Here is a 19,888-nt window from a genome sequence, read left to right on the forward strand (position 1 = left end):
CTCTGTTCAGTTCTCGTGTTTTTCTTTGAAGATGTTGTCCATTAATGTGTTGCACAGACAGTAGGGGGCGCTCACAGGTCGGCTGCAGCTTCATTCTCACATTCAAAGAAAAAATCTGCCCAAAATTGCTTAAAAACCTTGAAAAAGACTTTCTCTGCTTTACAGAGACGGTCCTCTGTGACGGACTGTGGTCTTATGTTCCTCCCACAGAATCAGTGTTTGGATCAGGTCTGAGCTCACATACACAGAACAAATAAACAGGACAACAGTATCAACAACACAAACACACACTAACACACACTACTGTACACTACTATACACTTCTATAAAGTGCTATGGACAGTAGATGCTGGAATAATTCTTCACGTGCAGGTTTCTTTATGTACATGAGGGAGGACAGCATATACTGTATACAGTATATAGTGTATATACACTATATACTGTATAAACAGTACGCACAGCATGGGTAGAAGTGTTTGAGTGATTGTATTTATCTTTTTAAAAACTGAATTTGAACAATGAAGAAATAAACAGTAAACAGTTTACAGGTGCAGTGGCTGTCAGAGGGTTATTGTACAGGGATTGTGTGTCCATATAATTATATTATCATAAGATCAATTTATTATATTATCATAAGATCATATTATTATATTATCATAAGATCATATTAGTGGAGGGTCATTGTGAGAATAAAATATACTGATATTATAGTTCACGTCTGCGGCTTTAACAGACTCACTGTGGACACTTCTGTCCTCAGTACCGTCAGTCTGCAAGGTGTCCCTGAAGGCCTCATACAGGAGGACAGGAGGAGCTACCTGCTGATGGGGGACGCCGCTCCACCGGCCCCCTCAGGGAGGAAGGTTAGACCTCCGTTACATTAATGACAGCAACATTTAAAACTCTTCAAAAAGACAGAACAGAGTTTATTTCTTCATTATGTAACTGTAGAGCCTCAGAGTCTGGATGGAGCTAGCTGACGTTAGCCTGGTGTTGCTGGGCAGCTGCAGTAGTGAGAACAGCCAATCACACCACAGATCTCCTACCTGTAATCTGTAGTTAAAGGGTTAATATGACACTGGCTGTTAGTGAGCGAGAGCTCCTGGCAACCCTAAAAATGTTTAATCAAATAAAATGTTTATCTGGTTGAAAAGACGTTAGAATCCCGGCTGGAGCTCGCTGAGCTCGAGATCTCCTTATTTTATACATACAACACTGATATATTAACATCTTCTATGGAACCTCTTTCCACCAGTGTGATGAAGAAAAGGATCCTGTTAGTCGTTATAATGAGAAACTTTATCAAAATAACAACTTAATATCTCAAAATAATGATAAAGTTTCTCATTATTAACACTTACAGGATCACACTGGTGGAACAAGGTTCCACAGTCAGCCCTCGGACATCTCTGACCTGAATGATGAAGTTCTCTGCTCTAACGAGCCTTTATGATCCTGCAGGAGCTGCTGAAGCATCCTGAGGCTTTAACAGCAGCTGGACCGCAAACCTAAACTATTGAAATGTATTCATGCATTCAGCTGCCGCCAACATCTTGAACCAAACAGAAGAATCAGCACCAAGAAACCACAAACACTGGCTGTATTAGAAACAGGTGAAATGGAGATGATTACAGTGTTTTTATTCAGGAATGTGGAGAACAATTGTAAAAATGAGCTGAAAGAGAATCAGAATGATAATGTGAGCTGCAAACAGCTGCTGATGACTTCCAGATGCTTCTGACGCTGTCACTGACTGACTGAAATATGACTGATTCAACATGAAATATGCGCCTGTAAACATTCAAGATGTGAATGCATCATCATCATAACAGGATAATAGAAGCTGCAGGAATGTGGAGGGTGCAGGGGAACCAAGCTCCGATGCTCAAATATTCTGTAAAAGTCCGTCTTCAGTTTCATTTCTCTGCATCCAGCTCTAATGTCGGGCCAGGAAGGAAGTGTTTAGCCTAGCTTAGCACAAAGACTGGGAGCAGGGGAAAACTGTTAGTCTAGCTCCATCAAATGAGAGAAAAAAAGGAAAAAGGAATTGTGGGACAGAATTATCTCCTTTCCTTCAGTAAAGGATGCTCCAGTGTGTCCTCTGCTAAAAGAGATAAGAAAGGAAGCAGTGAAGGATGTTTCCTTATCATGGCTTCACTCAGGAACCAAAATCCAAGTCTGTCTCATTTACATGTTGGTATGCTCGTGTTAGCTAACAAGCTAATCACAGATCCATCCTAGTTTACTGGAGCCAGCACCTAGAAGCTAACTGTAAGCTAACGGGACGTAGACGCTAACTTATCCAACCTTGAGAGCAGCAAGCAGGCAGATCGAATGACGGGAACACCCTCGCCCCAAGAGGAGAGGAAGAGATCCCACAGGAGCTGCCCAGCTGGGACTGACGGCGGCTCCTGGCTAACGTCCAGTTTTTGGTTATTCTTGGTGCTCAAACGCAGTCAAACTGTATGGACACTGGTTCTTTATGTATCTGTTTGTAACCTGAAGGAACTAGAACCTTTACACAGAGTCCTGCAGTCTACAGTCCTCAGATAAACATCAGCTGTGTCTTTATTAGAAGAAGGTGGATGATGAACAATCTTCTCTCTGCTGGTTTGATCCCGACAAACTGCCCGCTGCTGTTTGACCAACCAATCAGACGCTGACAGCAGCCTGCAGATAATGGACAGATTAAGAGGTCATAAACACCTTTTAGACACCTTCTGCCACAGAGACTGAAACACTGACTGAACTCTGGACTGCACAGACGGAGGCTCTGCACACGCTCAGTGCTGGTTTCACTGCTGGCTGGTTAGCTGTGAGGTTGTGGGCGGGGCAAGAGAGGATCTTACTGGGTTAATTAATGATTTACTGGAGGGAGTTTGTAGGAAACACATGAATGAATAAACAGCAAGTATCATTTCAGTCCATATTCACACAGCAAACACTGCTGATGATTATCCATCAAATACAGGTTTGAGTGAAATCAATAATAATATTGAGCTCTGATGGCAGAGAGGCTGACAAACACAGCAGGTAACTGTGGAAAAGATTGGATCTTGTGCTGTGAGTAATGTGAGCGTTCTAGCAGAGTCAGACAGAGCTGCTCGCTGCAGGCTGCTGCTGGTGGACCTGCAGAGCGGCTGCGTTCACACTGACTGCAAACATTCTGAAACTCGACTGTTGGAGAACTTACAGCGATCATAATTCTCATTAAAGCTCGGTGGAAATGTGTTGTGGTTGATAAATACACTCACAGTTAAGCTTCTTCTAACAGACTGAGAGCTGAGCAGATACATTTTCTGTGAAATAGAATAAATTGAGTACAATTTGAATAAACAGAGATGACCTCTGACCTCATTCATTAATAAAGAGTTGAATGTGTCAGTACTTGACCTACTGCTCATTATATATGGTTTGTGAGCAGGGCTGTCCTCCTGGAAAATGATTGGTTAGAGAGCGGGAACCCTGATTTGATAATCTCATATAAACAGTTTTATTCTGAAAGGAATATTTTCACATTAAGACGTGTGTGATATGTTGATTAAAGCTGCAGCAGTTCCAATTCGCTGAGCCTCCAAACAGTCGACTTCAGTCTCACCGGTGGATCCAGTAACGAGGTGGTTCACAGACTGTCGCTGTTTAAATGACAGAACGGTTGTATTTATTTAAAGCAGGTGAGTTTATTTTCTGTATGAAAGCTGTTGGAGCTTGTTGCTCATCTCGCTGCTTGGAGGCTTTATGTGTTGTCATACCATCTCTTCTCAAACAGCCTCGAACACAACGGTCCAGCAGTTGATACCTGACAGGAACCAGGTTTGGATCCAGTTGTGTGAGTTTCTCCAACTGGAATAATCTCATAATCAACAACAGCTGGTCTGAGATCAGTTTGAGAAGCTCAGTTTTATAGAACGGAGGTATCGTACAGGGTTTATTATTTAAAGTCTTCTGTTATCTACGTTTGTTTCTGTCCCGTCTCTTTTTCTGTCTTCCCTTGCAGCCGACGACAGAACGTGTTCTTGCTGTTGTTAGTGGAACTGTGTTCTGACGGTGAGTAAACTGTCGTGTTGGTAGCAGAGCTGATAATCCTCTGACACCACATCAGCCCGCTGTGGTTTTGGCTCTCGCTGTCTCTCAGCGTGTAAAGACACACAGGACTTTTGTTTTTTGGATCTGGGTCTGATGTTGGCCGGAGACTCTTCCTGCGGATGGAAGACATTAGCCTGTTAGCGGCTGGAACTTCTCCTCTTTCTGTTTTATTTCCATTTTACATCCAGAGATCCTCCGCTGGCTGCCTCCTCCGTCCCCCTTTCTCTTTCTCCTCTCCGGGTCCAGAAGAGTTTGGACGGACTTCAGTGTTAATAATCCTCTCACGCGGTCCACTGAGTTCAGATCTAAAGATGACAAATGGCTGTCATGTTGAGGTTGCTTTAACGTTACGCTGAGCTTTGGAAGAACCATCATATCCTTCAAGACTAAATGTGTGCAGTCCATGATACTGTCACTGTCCCAGAGACTCTCTATATGAGTCTGAGTGGGTGTGAAAGCAGAAACATGGTAAATGGACCTGTACTTGTATAGTGCCTTTCTAGTCTTCCGACCACTCAAAGCGCTTTTACACTAGGTACCACATTCACCCTTTCACACACATTCACTCAGTGATGGCATCTGTCCATCGAACAGAAACTAACATTCATACACATTCACACCGATGCACGGCATCGGGAGCAATTTAGGGTTCAGTATCTTGCTCAAGGATACTTCGACATGTGGCACCAGGAGCCGGGGATCGAACCCACAACCTTCCAATTAAGGAACGACCCACTCTGAGCCACAGCCGCCCTAATCTTTCACAAGTCATCGTCGTCTGCAGCAGAGATAAGATTAGTAAAGACGTTACTGATGCTATACGGGATAAATTCACTTACATACAGATATAACCTGTGGCGTTCCACAGGGCTCAGTTCGTGGCCCCTTCCTGTTTCTTTTATAGCTACACTGACGACACACAGTCGTATCTACCTTTAAGATGATCCCAGTCACATAAACACTGCTTGGACAGTCACAAAACAAAAAGTAATTTTTAATCTACAGAAAGTAATTAATGCTTTTCTTTTATCCCGTCAGAAACCAGCTGGCCCCTGATTGGCCCCTGATTGGCCTCTGGTCAGCCCTTTGTTGGCCCCTGATTGGCCCCTGGTCGGCCCTGATTGGCCCTTTGTTGGGACGCTGCTCAGAATGTAAACAAGGATTTAATAAAGATTTCTAAAAGTCAAATGTTATAGATTCATATCCAGATTTAAAACCTTTATTTTAATGACGTTTGATTATCATATTTTGAAGATATAAAAGTTTTTGGGTAAAAACCAGAATTAATCTAAAGCTGAACAAACTGGCTGTAAATATGACCTTTAACATTTTGGCCACCGTAGTTTCTACTTTGCTACGGTTAATGTTTACAATAATAACTTTATTTCTGCTCTACGGTGAAAACAGTGAATAAAAGTCAATAACTTGAGGTAAAGGTGAGTTTTAAGCCAAGGCTGCTGAGAACGTGGTTATTTTCAGATTCAGTGTGTTTGCCGTCTCAAAGTGCTCGCTGGGTTGACGCTGTGTGGAGAGTGTGTCAGCGGCCCTATCTGTCTATCTGCTCTATTTGGCTATCCACTTTTTCTGTTTGGCCTGAGTTTAAAGATTAACCGGCTCTTTTCATCGACTTGCGGTGGACAGAGTTGACTGAGCAGCACTTTACTCTGAAAGGGCAGGTTATTGTTTGTTCTCCAGGAGGAAAGACTCAGCTGCTTCAGCTCACATGGACTCCAGAAAGAGCTCAAAAGAAACTGTAGTCCCCCTGCCGTATAACACCCAGGTTGTGCCAACAAATGTCACCGGATCAGAGGGACTCGCTCACATGAAGACGATGGCTATGTGTGGATTGATGATGCTGTATTGACAGTCAGACTGTGGACATATGACGGCCTTTAGCTCGTGTTTCTAGAGTTACGTGTTGTTACGAACACGTTAGCAATTGTTAAAATGGGATATTTCTTAAAGGGAGTTTGGTGCAGGGAGCTTTTAGTTGGATTCAAACTGCTGATATGGATCATTGTTAACGTTTAGTCTCCACTACAGAAACACTAGCTAACTGCTGAAGGCTGATCAGGTTGATTGATGCTTTAATAATGGGAGTATTGATTACTGATCAGGCTGATCAGGGTCATTGTCAGATGATCATACTCAGTAAATGGTTGTCCTTTGTGTGTCTGTTTTTAAGCTACTTTCCTAATCACACATGATGTTGTTAATGACTCCTGATGAAACAGAAAGTCTCTACTGAGCATGCTCAATGGGCCAAAAGGACATGGAAGCCTGCGGAGGCTTTTTCAGCATCTTTAAATGGAGCTTTAATAGACACGAATGGAACGCCATGTTTAATCCAGTTCACATTTATTACCTGATGAAACTGTGACAGTTTATTATTTTTGCACATTGAGCCTCATTGTGTTTAAAACAGTGAGGCTGATTGTCTGCTCTCATACAGAACGCTTCCTTTAACCAACAGGTTTTGCGGACAGAAGAGGAGAAAAGTGAAAACAGAGGTTAAAACAAGAGAAAACAAATCACACAATCTCAGATATGAGCCAGTTTTTTTCCCTGTGTAAGCGAGCAGAACTTAATCCTCTCTGATACCACAATTATTTGCAATTTATGCTGTGAGGCCTCGCTGCAGAGAGGAACAAAGAGAGGAGTGGCGAGGGGAAATATATCTCCCTGTTTATACAGCCTGAGCCTCTGAGCCGGCTGGCATTTATTGGCTCTGTGTGAAGCTATGAGGAACATTAGTGAAGCTCGGAGGGGAAATATTTGTTTTGGTGTCTTCTGGAGGCACAGCGACTGTTTTATGAGCCAGTCGGGATGAGATTGATAGAAGAAGTGCCGTCACTTTATTTTATTTTGATGCCAGAGATTGGCTGTTGTCGCTCCGCGGCCGCCTCGACATGTTGCTGCCTCGTTTGGAGACTCAGCAGATTTCTGCTCGTGTTGCGTCTCATCGCGGCTTTGATCGTTACTCGCTCTCTGAGCCTGACAGCTCCCATCTGAAGACCAGTATTTTCTTCTCTGTCTCTCTCTGCTGATTTATGGAGCGTAATTACAGCCGGCTTTGATTTCTCTGTTAGATAGTTGAAGCTCTGACAGTCAGATAATTAATACAAACCTCTCTGTGCTCCTCAGAGTCCAGAACAAGCAAAGCATTGTGGGAGAGCACTTTGAACAATTAAAGATGGTAACGAACGAGGCTCAGTTCAGGACTGCAGCTCTTCATAAATCCTTCACCAAGTTCTCAGTTGAGAGTTTCAGAGCGATTATTCACTAAATCAGGTTGAAAAAGCCTCTTTAGAGTCATATTAAAACTTTATTTAACAATGTGATAAAAAATCAACGTCTCAACTTCATTCTGGCTGCAATCACTGTGTAAACAGGAGGTGACGGTCTTTACAGTGTTAGTTTAGTACTTTCAGAAGATAAATGATCAGGATGTGCAGAGCGCTCCGTGTTTCCTCACACAATAAAATGATCACTATAGAGCATGAACGGAGGCACTCGAGCGTCTTCCTGTTTACTGCTGCTGTACTCAGACGGGTTATTGATATGAAAGCGTCTGAGTGTAAACAGCTCAACATCTGCAGCTTCCCCAAGTAAAGCAGCACATTCCACATTTATGACAGTACGGAGGAGGCCCGTCCAGGAGTCCATCTTCAACACCACCGTCGCCGCCGCCGCCACCGGGGCTACAAAGCTCACCTGCTTCCTGCACCTGAGCTGCTCCACCTGTAGTCTGCTCCGTTTGAACACACATGGCGTCACCAAACCACTTCCTTGTTTCTGTTTGTGATGAAGACACAAACGTCTCACATTGACCCTCCAACAGTGATGAGTTATCCACAAAGAAATCACAGCTACTTCAGTGCAACGTACATTGCCATTAAAGAAAGTCTGATTAATACCTAATTAATATTAATATACCCAAGCCTTCCCACGAGAGCCTGCTGGGAAACACCTAGCTACAGCTAACTGCAGTAAGTACAGCCCTTACTGTCCCTTTAAACAGTTGTATATCAACTGCAGAGGAAGACCATGGGCTGTGATCGAAAGCTCCAGCACAGATTTGGTGATAATGGAGGAGGTTGTTTCTTTCACTGCTGTTGTTGAAGGTATTTCGGGGCAGAGGAAGCGAGCTGCAGGCGCTGCGTTCAGGACGTGTTCTGGTGTTTTTCCAGAACAAACGGGGAGCTGAGCGGCTGAATAAATGTGGAGTATTTGAGCTCAGAGCTGAATCTGATAACTGCTGCGAGTCTCTGCAGACTGATATTCAGCGTTAATAATTCACAGCATTATGACCAGCGCCTGGCTCTCGTTTCTGCTCGCTGCACGGCTCATTTCTGCTCCTGCGAGGCCTCTGGCAGCCGGCCGGAGAGGGAAAACATCCAGAGTCCTCCGGCTCCGGTGCAGGAAGAAAGAGAGAGAAGGAGAAAGTGTGGGAAGAGCAGCTGGAGCCCGCCATCCACCAGGGACTCTGCTGTGTTTGCTGTTGCTCCGAGGAGGCCGATACCATCTCTGTGTGACTCTGAACGCCTCGCGATGTGTTCAGGATCGAGCTGCCAGGTTTCCACTCCCGTTCACTGGCTCTCTCTCGTTCTCCCTCATATAAAGAGTTTATTTCTGCTCCACTGCGACGGTTCCTGATCGCCTGATAACAGGAATAATCTGCAGTTCTCGTTGACTCTGAGACGCCGAGGTCGGAGGAAACAGAGACGCATCAGGTGAACGTGAACAGCAAACAGCAGCTATTGATTATCAGAACGAGTATTGATCATCCTGAGAGTGATTGAAACAAAAGAACGTTTTTATCTGCTGATTGATTGATTGAACCGCGATCAGGTACCGTCTGCTGCCCTACAGGAAGTGTCGTGACGAGGCAACATTTCTCCACACAAATGAGGAAGCTGGCTTTATCGTCTTAAAGGCATCCCAGCATGCAGCGGGGCTGACAGGTCACTGCGGTAGATCAGTCATGAGTAAGCAGTTCTTCTGTAAAACCAAACAGCGAGTTCCCACGAAGACACGGAGGAAGAAGAGAAGAGTCTGACGCTCACACAGTCACTGTACGATGAGCGAGCTCTTCCTCACGGCAACAGGAAACAATGACACCACAAATTAAACTTCTGTCTATATTTGGAGTTCCTGCACAAACAGGAAGTACGAGAACAGCTGGAATATTTTTTGAAAAAGTCCTCTTCCTCCTCTTCCTCCTCTTCTTCCTCCTCTTGCTCCTCTTGCTCCTCCTCTTCCTCCTTCTCTTCTTCCTCCTCGTCCTCCTCCCCTCCTCCTGAGTGCTGTTATTTCCAGAGGTGCGTTTGATTTGTTGACGTGTGCGTCTCTCAGGATACCGGGAGGTGCTATAATGACACGTGGCTGCAGTCGAGGATTCAGGTTTCTGCTGGTTCAGGTCTACGGTCTGATCGGAGGTCTGGCAGCTGGACCCGGCTTCCTGCTGCGGATCCTGGAGGCATCTGGATCGGACCAGCTGTGGATCCAGATCAGACCGACCTGTTCAGGAAACTCAACTGTGTTAAAAAATATCTGATTAAAGCTGCAAGAGGCCTCGAAACTGAACTCAACTACGACTCCCAGGATGCATTTCACCAACATCCAATCCGAGAGCTTCACTTTCTGTTGCTGCTGAAGATTAAAGCTGATAAATCCTTCGGTTCACTGTCAGGTTTAAGGGTTTTAAATTCCCCACCGCTGTGATTGGCTGGCTTCTTCACCGTAGCAACCGCAGCTGAGGATTGTGGGTATTGCAGTTTTCAGAGCTGTCCATCAAACTGACAAAACCTCCAGAAACAGTCAATAATTGAAGCTGCTGTTCAGAACATGAACTTGTCTCCTCGTTCAGAGCCGCCGCTGGCGGCGGCCGTGTCAGACAGCCTTCACACATAATGACACATAACGAGAGCGAGCTGCTGACGCTGTGCGAAGGGAAACCACGTAACCGTACTCTGTTTTTCTTCTCCTCCTGTTGTTCGACGTGTTGAGTGAGTGTTTAAACGTGATGAAACATTTTCAAACCTTTCTTGGCGTCAACGAGAAAAACACACGGGTCAGAAATAATCCCGCCGCCGTCAGACGTCTGATCTCAACGTCACAGCTGTTCAAACACTGAGGACAGGATGAGAACATTTCTGACTGAAACATGAAAACTTAAAAACGGTGATGTGAAGTTAAAATTAAGAGAAAAGGTTTTAAAAACATTGTGAGATAAAAACTTATTATTGAACTTGTGGAAATGAGCTTCCATAAAATACAGGCAACTTAATAAACTAAATAAAAATGTTTGGCAGCATCTCATTGGTTGACACTGAGCTGGTTCTTCTGGTCGACGGGAGGAGGAGTCGTCTGGGTTTGGCTCCTGATAAGGAGCAGTGGGAGGCTGCAGAGGAGGAGGAGGAGGAGGAGGTCCCCTCTGGTACCGGGTCTGGAGGAGGGTTCAGTGTTCGTCCTAACGAGGTCTCAGATAAACACTATTACAGGATGGAATATGAGTCTGTGGTCTTCGGTTCGACTCCAGGTTTGAACCTGACATTTAAAAGCTGCTGTTGGAACGTCGGTGTGAGCGGCAGGAGGACGGACTCCTCTGGGGGACGGTTTGTGAAACAGTGAGCGGTGGTTAACCAGAAAACAAGCCTGGACAGTCAGACGATGTGGATGTGAGGTTTTAGCTGGCAGCCTCACTGACTCGCTGCTGTATTTTTATTTTATTGTGGAGCTTCTGTTTTCCTCTGACAGTAAAAGCACACAGAAATAACCACAGTATCTGTTAGCTGTTAGCTGTTAGCTGTTAGCCGCTACTGCGACTACTACAGCCAGTAGTGGAAGTACTTCACTATAACAGTGCAACTATGTAATACAGGACAAATTCTAATAAACACTGAACATTAATAAACACTGTCCTTAAATCTTACTGTTGCAGAGAAACTTCATATTCAGTGAAGTGCTAAACTCTGCAGTTCCTCTAACGGCCACCAGAGGCTCCAGCAGTGAGTCAGGCTCCATATTAAACATGTTTACATCCTGTTGCTCTGTTTATGATGACTGTACAACTCAAACCTTTACATTTTATTAAGGATTAAAGTTATGAATAATTAAGGGCGTGGCCACTTTGAGTGACATGTGGGTGCTGTCATGGAGACTACGTCCATGTTTTATTCACAGTCTATGGTTAGCATCTGTTAGCATCTGTTAGCTGCTGAAGAAAAGATGCTTCTGAAACCTGTCCAATGAACACCGAACGTGCCTGAACGCATTTATTTCTTTAATAAATTGCTATTTTTTTTATTTACTGGTAGCTAATTACCCGCTCTACATTTACACTTTCACAAAGCACGTGACTGCAGAGTTAAACCAACTTATAAAGAGGTCTTCAGCCATAAAATGGGTTGTTTCAGCTGTAAAGTGAATTATGTGAGTGTACTGTAATTAAACACATCACTGCTGCTGTCCATATTCACATTATTACCACATTACCAAGCTTAGCTACAACACAGCTGTTAGCTTAGCTACAAACAGGTAGCACACAGAAACCGCCTGAATGTGCTTCTAGTGACTCTCTGTGTTTGCAGGGCTGAAGTTGGAGTTTCACTTTAAACGTTCGTACGTATGACGGCTGCCTCGCGCCTCCGATTGGAGCGTTGTCCTCAGAAATGAACGCGTGCAGCAGCAGGTGTGATTCTGGTTTAAAGGGACCCGTCTGGGAACCGGTCCCCCAGTAAGACCACTGAGTAACTGATATCAGATATTGTATGTTCAGAGGACGCTGCTGGTGAATCTGTCTTAATGTTTTGCAGCCCGAGGCTAACGCAGGTTCCCAGATCTGATGTCATTCTCACATCCATCCTCTCCGAGCGCTCCGTGCCAATTTGGACACACAGCAGCAGCCTGTTGGCATGCGGCCGACAGCTCGAGTCAATCTGTTAGAGTCAACAGAGAGAAGTGGATGGTGCTTACAGTAAACACTGATAAGATAAACCCCCAGAGGAAAATTCCTCTGTTTCATTTCTGAGGCGTGTTCACATTCACATTCCTCCGTTGTTAACTCTCTGTGTTAACCTTCAAGATGGCCGCCACCTTCACTGCAGCCTGACCTCCGACCCCTGAGACAGAAAACCAACACCAACCTGGGACAGAAAGTTTTATCTCTCCACTTCCAGCTGTGGATTTCATACAAACTGTCCGTTCTCAACACGCATCGCAACATTTGATCAAATCTGCAGTGAAATCAGATATTTTTAGTCCCAGAAGAAACCTGTGAAAAACTGGAGGGACTATTTAATACGGCGGTCATTAAATACATGCTGCTGCTGATTGGGTAAAGCCTCAGACACAGGTGAATCATGGGATTGTTTCTACAGCAGTTTTTCTAAAAACGTCCAATGCATGTTGTGATGTTTTAAGTAGGGTTGAGTCCTCGGTACAGCTAACATACTTCACACAGGTAATAAATGAGCAAAATGTGTCAATATCTGTAGCTGACAGATATTCTTGTGATCAGAAACATTGATCTGAAACTCTTCTGTCAGGATTTTTCTAACAAATCTAGAAACTTCTGATCAACCAGTCAACAAACCCATTTCAGTCAGGACCACTTTTGTCAAAATATCTTATATCCCAAGCAGAATTTTACATTTGGCGGTATGGCTCTGTTCTGGGACCTCCTTGTCCTTCTGCGTGCCTACATGGAAAACCTTAAGACAAGGAGAGCGGCAGCAGAGACCCCCAGGGTACAGAACAGAGCAAGCATCAATGCAATCAGAAAATGACATTGATTAATTAGAAACAACATAAAAAGGAGGAGCTGGGGTGGAGGTGGGTGCAAAAGGCTTGTAGAGGAAGCAGCAGAGATAGGCAGGCAGGCTAAAGCAGCTTAAATAAGGCGCCATGTAGATGTTTGCCAATTGGATGCTTGAGGAAATCAGGTGAGCTGTCAGCTGACTGTGTATGGTATCCAATGGGAAGCTTAGAGGAATCAGCTGATGTATGTTTATGACTAGCTCTGATCGTATGATATAGCTGTAACTGAAAGCTAAGCCTATGCTCAATTTCAGGTACAGATACAGATTATTTCTGTTATGAAATTGCAGGACAAAGTGAAAATTGTTTTGAAATTTGTTCTTTCTTTTTCATAATTCATTAAAAACTGATGACTGGTTCCAGTGAGAATAAACTGACTGTTCGGAGATTCAGTGTCGGCATCTTCTCAACTAGAAACTGGAAACTACAATGATTTAGCAGAATTCACAGGGATTGATGGTTGAATTATTGTGATCACGACTTCCTGGAGGGACTGAAGTTAAAGCTCTGAATCGAAGAATATAAAGTCTGATTGTTAAAAATGTTAAAATACAGAATAAAGACAGAGAATGTATCAAAACATGTATAAAATATGATGTATATATGTATAAAAACTCATCTCTGATCGATATTGACAGTTCACTGTTGGGTTCATTGTGCAGTCGATCAGTTACTGTTATTGATACTGATCAATAGGAAACACACACAACATACAGTTCATTGACAGAACAGGAACCAGCAGTCTAAACTGTGAATGTTGAACTGGTTTTAATGGGTCTGATGGGAGTGATTGTGTCCACATGAGGGTGAGCAGAGTTCAGTTTACTCAGGGAGGGGGCTCTTGTTAACCACACACTCCTCCCCCTTCAAGCCAAAGTCCTGTCAGAGCGACTCGTACGGCAGAGGAGCGTCCTCGCAGTGTTTGCTTGGGGCAGATACTGGGGCAGTTAGGGGGCCCGGGGTGGGGGTGGGGGGTCAGAGTCCAGGCATCCTGACCCGGTGTTCTGGGCGGGGCTGTGATGACCTGCAGGACTGTGTTTGGCAGGTTGGCTGAGCGCCGTGCACCTGCAGAGTTACACCCAGCGGCCCTGCCAGAGGCGAGGGGGGGTAAAATCAGTCTTTAATCTAGTCCTGGTTCCAGAGCTCATTAAACACAGCAGGCCACAGAGATCTGGATCTGGATCAGGGCTGAGGTTTGAGTCCTTATCAGACATCGTAGCTGGGTGTGTCAGCTGGCAGCAACAACGGCCAATCACATCACAGCTGGGACTGTTTTAATCCAAGTTCATCCACAGGTCCTCACAGAGACCACGTCCCCGAAGAGCCAGGACTGTGCCCGATTACCAACAGTTGTCCCCAAAGGAGTGTCCTAGTCAATTAGTCATCATGTTTCTGATATCACTGTATTGATTAGAACCTGTTAATCAGCAGTAATGATTGTGAATCAGAACAAGCAGTAACACAGTGTAACATCACACAGTCTGGTTGTTCAATAACTTCCAACTTCACTGAAACTGATCAGACTGATCGATACGATGAATGATGGATAACGTTAACAGTTACTGACTAATTAACTGGCTACAAACTGGCTCCTCTTCCTCCTCTTCCTCTCCTGTCGCTGCCTGAACCCGCCGGCTCTTCATCCCCAGAGTCAGAGTCCTGGTCGGTCTCCTCCGTCGGTCCGCCCCACTCCGGGTCTGTGGCTCATTCGGGCCCTGCTCCCCGGCAGTATTCCCCGCTGGGTCCCTCTGTCCTTCCAGCTCCCAGTCCGGGTACAGACAGCTAACAGCAGCTAGTACAGTTAGCATATGCAGCAGTGCAGCGGTCAGAGACTTCCTGTGTTACAAGAGAAAAGGTCCCTGTTGCAACAATCCTCTGATACTTTGGTTAATGTTGGTTTGGTTTCTCTGCGACTGACTGAAAGTGTCACTGAGACTCTCAAAGACCTTTTCTCAAATATTACAACTTTATAAAAAACAATTTTTGGCTGTTACCATAGTAACTACATCTTCTCTGCTTCATGTCTGGAGACTGCTCTCGATAGATATTCTTCCTGTGTCTTTGAGCTCTCTGATCGCATTAACAGTTCAACAGTGCTTTGCTAAACTACAACTGTGTAGTGTGAACTCGTCATTAGTCTCACAGGTGATTGATTGATTGATTGATTGATTGATTGATTAGCGTCCTGGTTCCTGAACATTAGTTATAATAACGTTTGATGCACTGATGTAAGTTTGCTGAGAAAGTTGTGATATTTAGTGTGTAATGAAAAATGTTTTCATGTGAAGGAGTGAAAGGTTTAGTTTCATTTAAGAGAAAGAAAATTAATCCTCACACACACACACACACACACACACACACACACACACACACACACACACACACTCACTGAGCCACAGGGAAATGCTTTAAAACTGTTTTTGGGTGAAATCCAAAGTGGGATTGATGCTGACAGATTTGGATAATTCGCCCAGAGTTCTGACTTACAGGCTCACTTTGTAATGTTTTCACTCAGTCCCAAAACCTCATGCGCTCGTTAGTCTTTTAACACTCGCTCTGTCTCCATCCTCGTCTTCGTCTTCGTCCTCGTGAAGAGTTAAACTGCACTTCATATGTGTGTGTTTGGGTCGTTCTCACTGTGATTGATGGCATTGTTTAAAGCCAGGGAGGTTTTGGAAAGCTTTGCTATTGTTTCAGCTCTTGGCGAGGAGGCTTCTTTAGAAAAACAACAGGGAGGAGGAGGAGGAGGAGGAGCGAATACAAAGAAAAACAAAACAAGAGTTGTCTTCACACTCGCCGGTTTAAAGTCCGAGCGCCTGATGCTGAATCTGATAGTCGCCCGCTGGGATTCCTCCGCTGCACCCCCCCCCCTCACACCACCAACCCAACCACAGCTATCCGTGCCCACCCCACCCGGCCAACCCCCGGGAAGAGCAGAGCGAGGGACAGAGCAGGAAAAATAAAACACACACCAGGAATGTACCAACACACAAACATGGCGTCCGCCCAGGCCCTCCACTCTGCTCCACTGTTATTCTTACAAGATGTTTGGGGCCGGTCACCGGGGCCCGACGCTAACCACAGAATTTCTGATATTTCTCTGTACCCCCCCCACCCTCCCCACTACACCACCTCCACCACCTCCACGCCCCCGCCGAGGAGCCGCTGGGAATGTTTTGTGAAAACACAGCGCCGCAGGGCTCGGCCGGTGGTCCGCTGCAGAAAGCACGGTGAGCGTGGCCACGAGGGGCCCCTGAGGGCCCCCGGGGGCCTCATCAGCACCGAGCAGTGCCGCGGCCCCCCGAGGGGGAAGAGGCATGTTGTTGCAGTCCGGTCCTGATGGATGAGTTCTGCCTCCGGATCAGAAAACCTCCTCATGATAAATGTTATGGTACATCTGAACAGCTTCAGTAATTATATCTCTAGCTTATGTAAATGAATTGAGCATTGAATTATGGGTAATTTACTGAAAATTAGTCTTTTACTTTTATTCTCCCAGAACGAACGAGAGCATCTGCCAAGTTCTCTTAAACACTGAACAAGACGCTGCCCAGAGCCTCCGAGCAAATATTAAAACCTTAAAATATTAAAATATTACCTTTTCTCAGTTTTCTTAGAGTTAATTAGCTCAAAGGTCACCTGACCTTCTGCGCCCAATGGGAAGCAAGCAGGGGAAGTGACAGTGACAGACAGGAAGAAGACGGGACGACCTCATATCATTGGAGTATCATTGTTATAGTTTTAACAGTGATCAATGGAGTATTTCTTTAGGCCACAGATAATCCAATTATTATAATTACTATAAAACATATAATCTAATTTCATTCATCCTTTTATTATGTTCCTCAGTGTGAAACCAATGTTTCTTTGCGTTGGACACTTTGTGGACTTGATGTTTGTTCTTATCTTGGTACGAGTGAACAATAAGAAAACATTAGTGAATCCCAAAAATCAGTGGGTACAAATACAAATACAATAAATTAGTTTATGGTGTCCCGTGGGAGGCACAATGAGTTCCAGGTGTTTGGACTGACGATGAGCTGGTTGTGGCATGTGGCAGCATTAAAGGCGCTGCGTGTTTATTAATTATGGACACTGATGAGTAGCTGCTGTGCTGTGAGGAAACAGTACCTGTACAGGTGTAAACAGCTAATGCTGCTGATGTCAGTAAACAAGTCATCAACCAACCGCAGCTGATAGTGAAGAAACCAGACTGAATGATTCAGAGATCAGATCAACAACCGCTGCCCCCCAAAACATCTGTGTGTGTGTGTGTGTGTGTGTGCAGACGATCTAATTGGAGGCAGGTGAATAATTGGTGGATTAAGGCACCGCCCTCCGTCTGCATTGGCTGGGTGTGGAGGAATAAAGTTAAGTGTGATTACCTCCTCATTACACACATAAATACCCCCACAGTGTGCTGAGGATTATCCACATTACGGCTGATTCCTCAGACTGTCAGACAGCCGGACGGCGGTCGCTAGGCAACCCAACAACAAGCGGCATTAAGGATCATGAGCCGGGATCGGGATGAGTCTCAGAGGACGCTAACAGGCTCTTTATGAACAGATCACATGACTTCAGAGAGAGTTAACGTACAGAAAATGTATGAAAGTGAACAAACAGGCTCAAAGTCCACCATCAGACGCTTCCTGTGCCAGACCCCAGGAAGTCAACTGTAAACTCTTTATGTCTGTGCAGAAGAAGAACAACAGTTGAGTCTGGAGCCAGAGACACAGATGGGATCTGGCAGCGAGGAGTTTGTTCTTTTTCATCCCAGAAAGCAGCGCAGACATAAATAAATACAAACAACAACAGAGAGACAAATATGACTTTTATGAGAGCTGTCAAGTGTCAGCTGACCTTTAACGTCCTTTTACACAACTTACTACAAACGTACTCATTCGCACATCAGATGTGGTCAGACCACACGTTGTACAATAAAACAATAACTGCAAACACGCCCGCATGGAAATGTGTCTCTATGTGTCTCTATGTGTCTCTATGTAGGATGAGGGTCAAAGGTTGTGACCTTTATGCTCCGAGAGCCAACAGTGGGCAACACTAGCTAACATTAGTTTATAAATGGAGATCACAAGTCCGTTTTTTTCACAGAGAAAACGATCAATCATCAATCAGTGGTTCCGTATTCGACCTACTGTTGTCTGTAGGCTGCTAACTGTAGTACAGCTGAACCTGGAGGCTCGGGCCGCTACAGTTTAATGAACATTAAACAGAGAAGCTTTAATAATAAATTAATATTACTGGTGAATTATAGAAGAGTCAAAGCTAACAGAGCAGACGCTGCTAGCTGCTATTGATCTGCATTATTAGCAAAAATATATCAGAGGAAAATAAAAACATTAACAGATTAAAACTAATTAAAACGGACATTTGTTGATTTGTTAAGCATTAAAGTGTTAAAGCTGCAGAAACACACAGAAGAAACATGTGACTGAAAACAGAGAACAATGCTGGAATGCGTGTTCGAGTCCCGTGTCCCGTGTTTGAGTCCCGTGTTCGAGTCCCGTGTTCGAGTTCCGTGTTCGAGTCCCGTGTTCGAGTTCCGTGTTCGAGTCCCGTGTTCGAGTCTCGTGTTTTGAGTTTGAACACACAGAAGAAACGTGACTGAAAACAGAGAACAATGCTGGAATGCGTGTTCGAGTCCTGTGTCCCGTGTTCGAGTTCCGTGTTCGAGTCCCGTGTTCGAGTTCCGTGTTCGAGTCCAGTGTTTGAGTCCCGTGTTTGAGTGCAGACACACGGTCCTGTGTTCGAGTCCCGTGTTTTGAGTTTGAACACACAGAAGAAACGTGACTGAAAACAGAGAACAATGCTGGAATGCGTGTTCGAGTCCTGTGTCCTGTGTTCGAGTCCCGTGTTCGAGTCCCGTGTTCGAGTCCCGTGTTCGAGTCCAGTGTTTGAGTCCCGTGTTTGAGTGCAGACACATGGTCCCGTGTTTGAGTCCCGTGTTTGAGTCCCGTGTTCGAGTTCCGTGTTCGAGTCCCGTGTTTTGAGTTTGAACACACAGAAGAAACGTGACTGAAAACAGAGAACAATGCTGGAATGCGTGTTCGAGTCCTGTGTCCCGTGTTCGAGTCCCGTGTTCGAGTTCCGTGTTCGAGTCCCGTGTTCGAGTTCCGTGTTCGAGTCCAGTGTTCGAGTCCCGTGTTTGAGTACAGACACATGGTCCCGTGTTCGAGTCCCGTGTTCGAGTTCCGTGTTCGAGTCCAGTGTTCGAGTCCTGTGTTCGAGTCCTGTGTTCGAGTTCCGTGTTCGAGTCCCATGTTCGAGTCCAGTGTTCGAGTCCCGTGTTTGAGTGCAGACACACGGTCCTGTGTTGACCGAGAAAAAAAAAAAAAAAAAAGGAATGGTGTTGGAGTCCCGTTTCCGGGGTTTGAGTCCCGTGTTCGAGTTCCGTGTTCGAGTCCCGTGTTCAAGTCCCGTGTTTTGAGTTTGAACACACAGAAGAAATGTGACTGAAAACAGAGAACAATGCTGGAATGCGTGTTCGAGTCCTGTGTCCCATGTTCGAGTTCCATGTTTGAGTCCCATGTTCGAGTCCCGTGTTTGAGTCCCGTGTTTGAGTGCAGACACATGGTCCCGTGTTTGAGTCCCGTGTTCGAGTTCTGTGTTCGAGTCCCGTGTTTGAGTCCCGTGTTTGAGTGCAGACACATGGACCCGTGTTTGAGTCCCGTGTTCGAGTTCCGTGTTCGAGTCCTGTGTTTTGAGTTTGAACACACAGAAGAAACGTGACTGAAAACAGAGAACAATGCTGGAATGCGTGTTCGAGTCCTGTGTCCTGTGTTCGAGTCCCGTGTTCGAGTCCCGTGTTCGAGTCCCGTGTTTGAGTGCAGACACATGGTCCCGTGTTTGAGTCCCGTGTTTGAGTCCCGTGTTCGAGTTCCGTGTTCGAGTCCCGTGTTTTGAGTTTGAACACACAGAAGAAACGTGACTGAAAACAGAGAACAATGCTGGAATTTGT

General features: G+C 45.1%; 1 protein-coding gene across 1 annotated transcript in view; it reads right to left on the reverse strand.

The window, feature by feature from the left end:
- Positions 1 to 17,296: 17,296 nt before the first annotated feature.
- Positions 17,297 to 19,888, reverse strand: part of LOC127351426 (uncharacterized) — an 11,124-nt gene continuing 8,532 nt past the window's right edge. The window contains exons 3-4 of the mRNA XM_051378956.1: positions 19,812 to 19,888; positions 17,297 to 19,240 (exon numbers count right to left, since the gene is read on the reverse strand). The exon at positions 19,812 to 19,888 is cut by the window's right edge and continues 389 nt beyond it. Coding sequence (XP_051234916.1) covers positions 18,319 to 19,240; positions 19,812 to 19,888 — 999 coding nt within the window. The 3' untranslated portion in view covers positions 17,297 to 18,318. The remainder of the gene's footprint in view (positions 19,241 to 19,811) is intronic.

Source organism: Dicentrarchus labrax, unplaced genomic scaffold, assembly GCF_905237075.1.
Source record: "Dicentrarchus labrax unplaced genomic scaffold, dlabrax2021, whole genome shotgun sequence".
Classification (NCBI taxonomy): Eukaryota; Metazoa; Chordata; class Actinopteri; family Moronidae; genus Dicentrarchus; species Dicentrarchus labrax.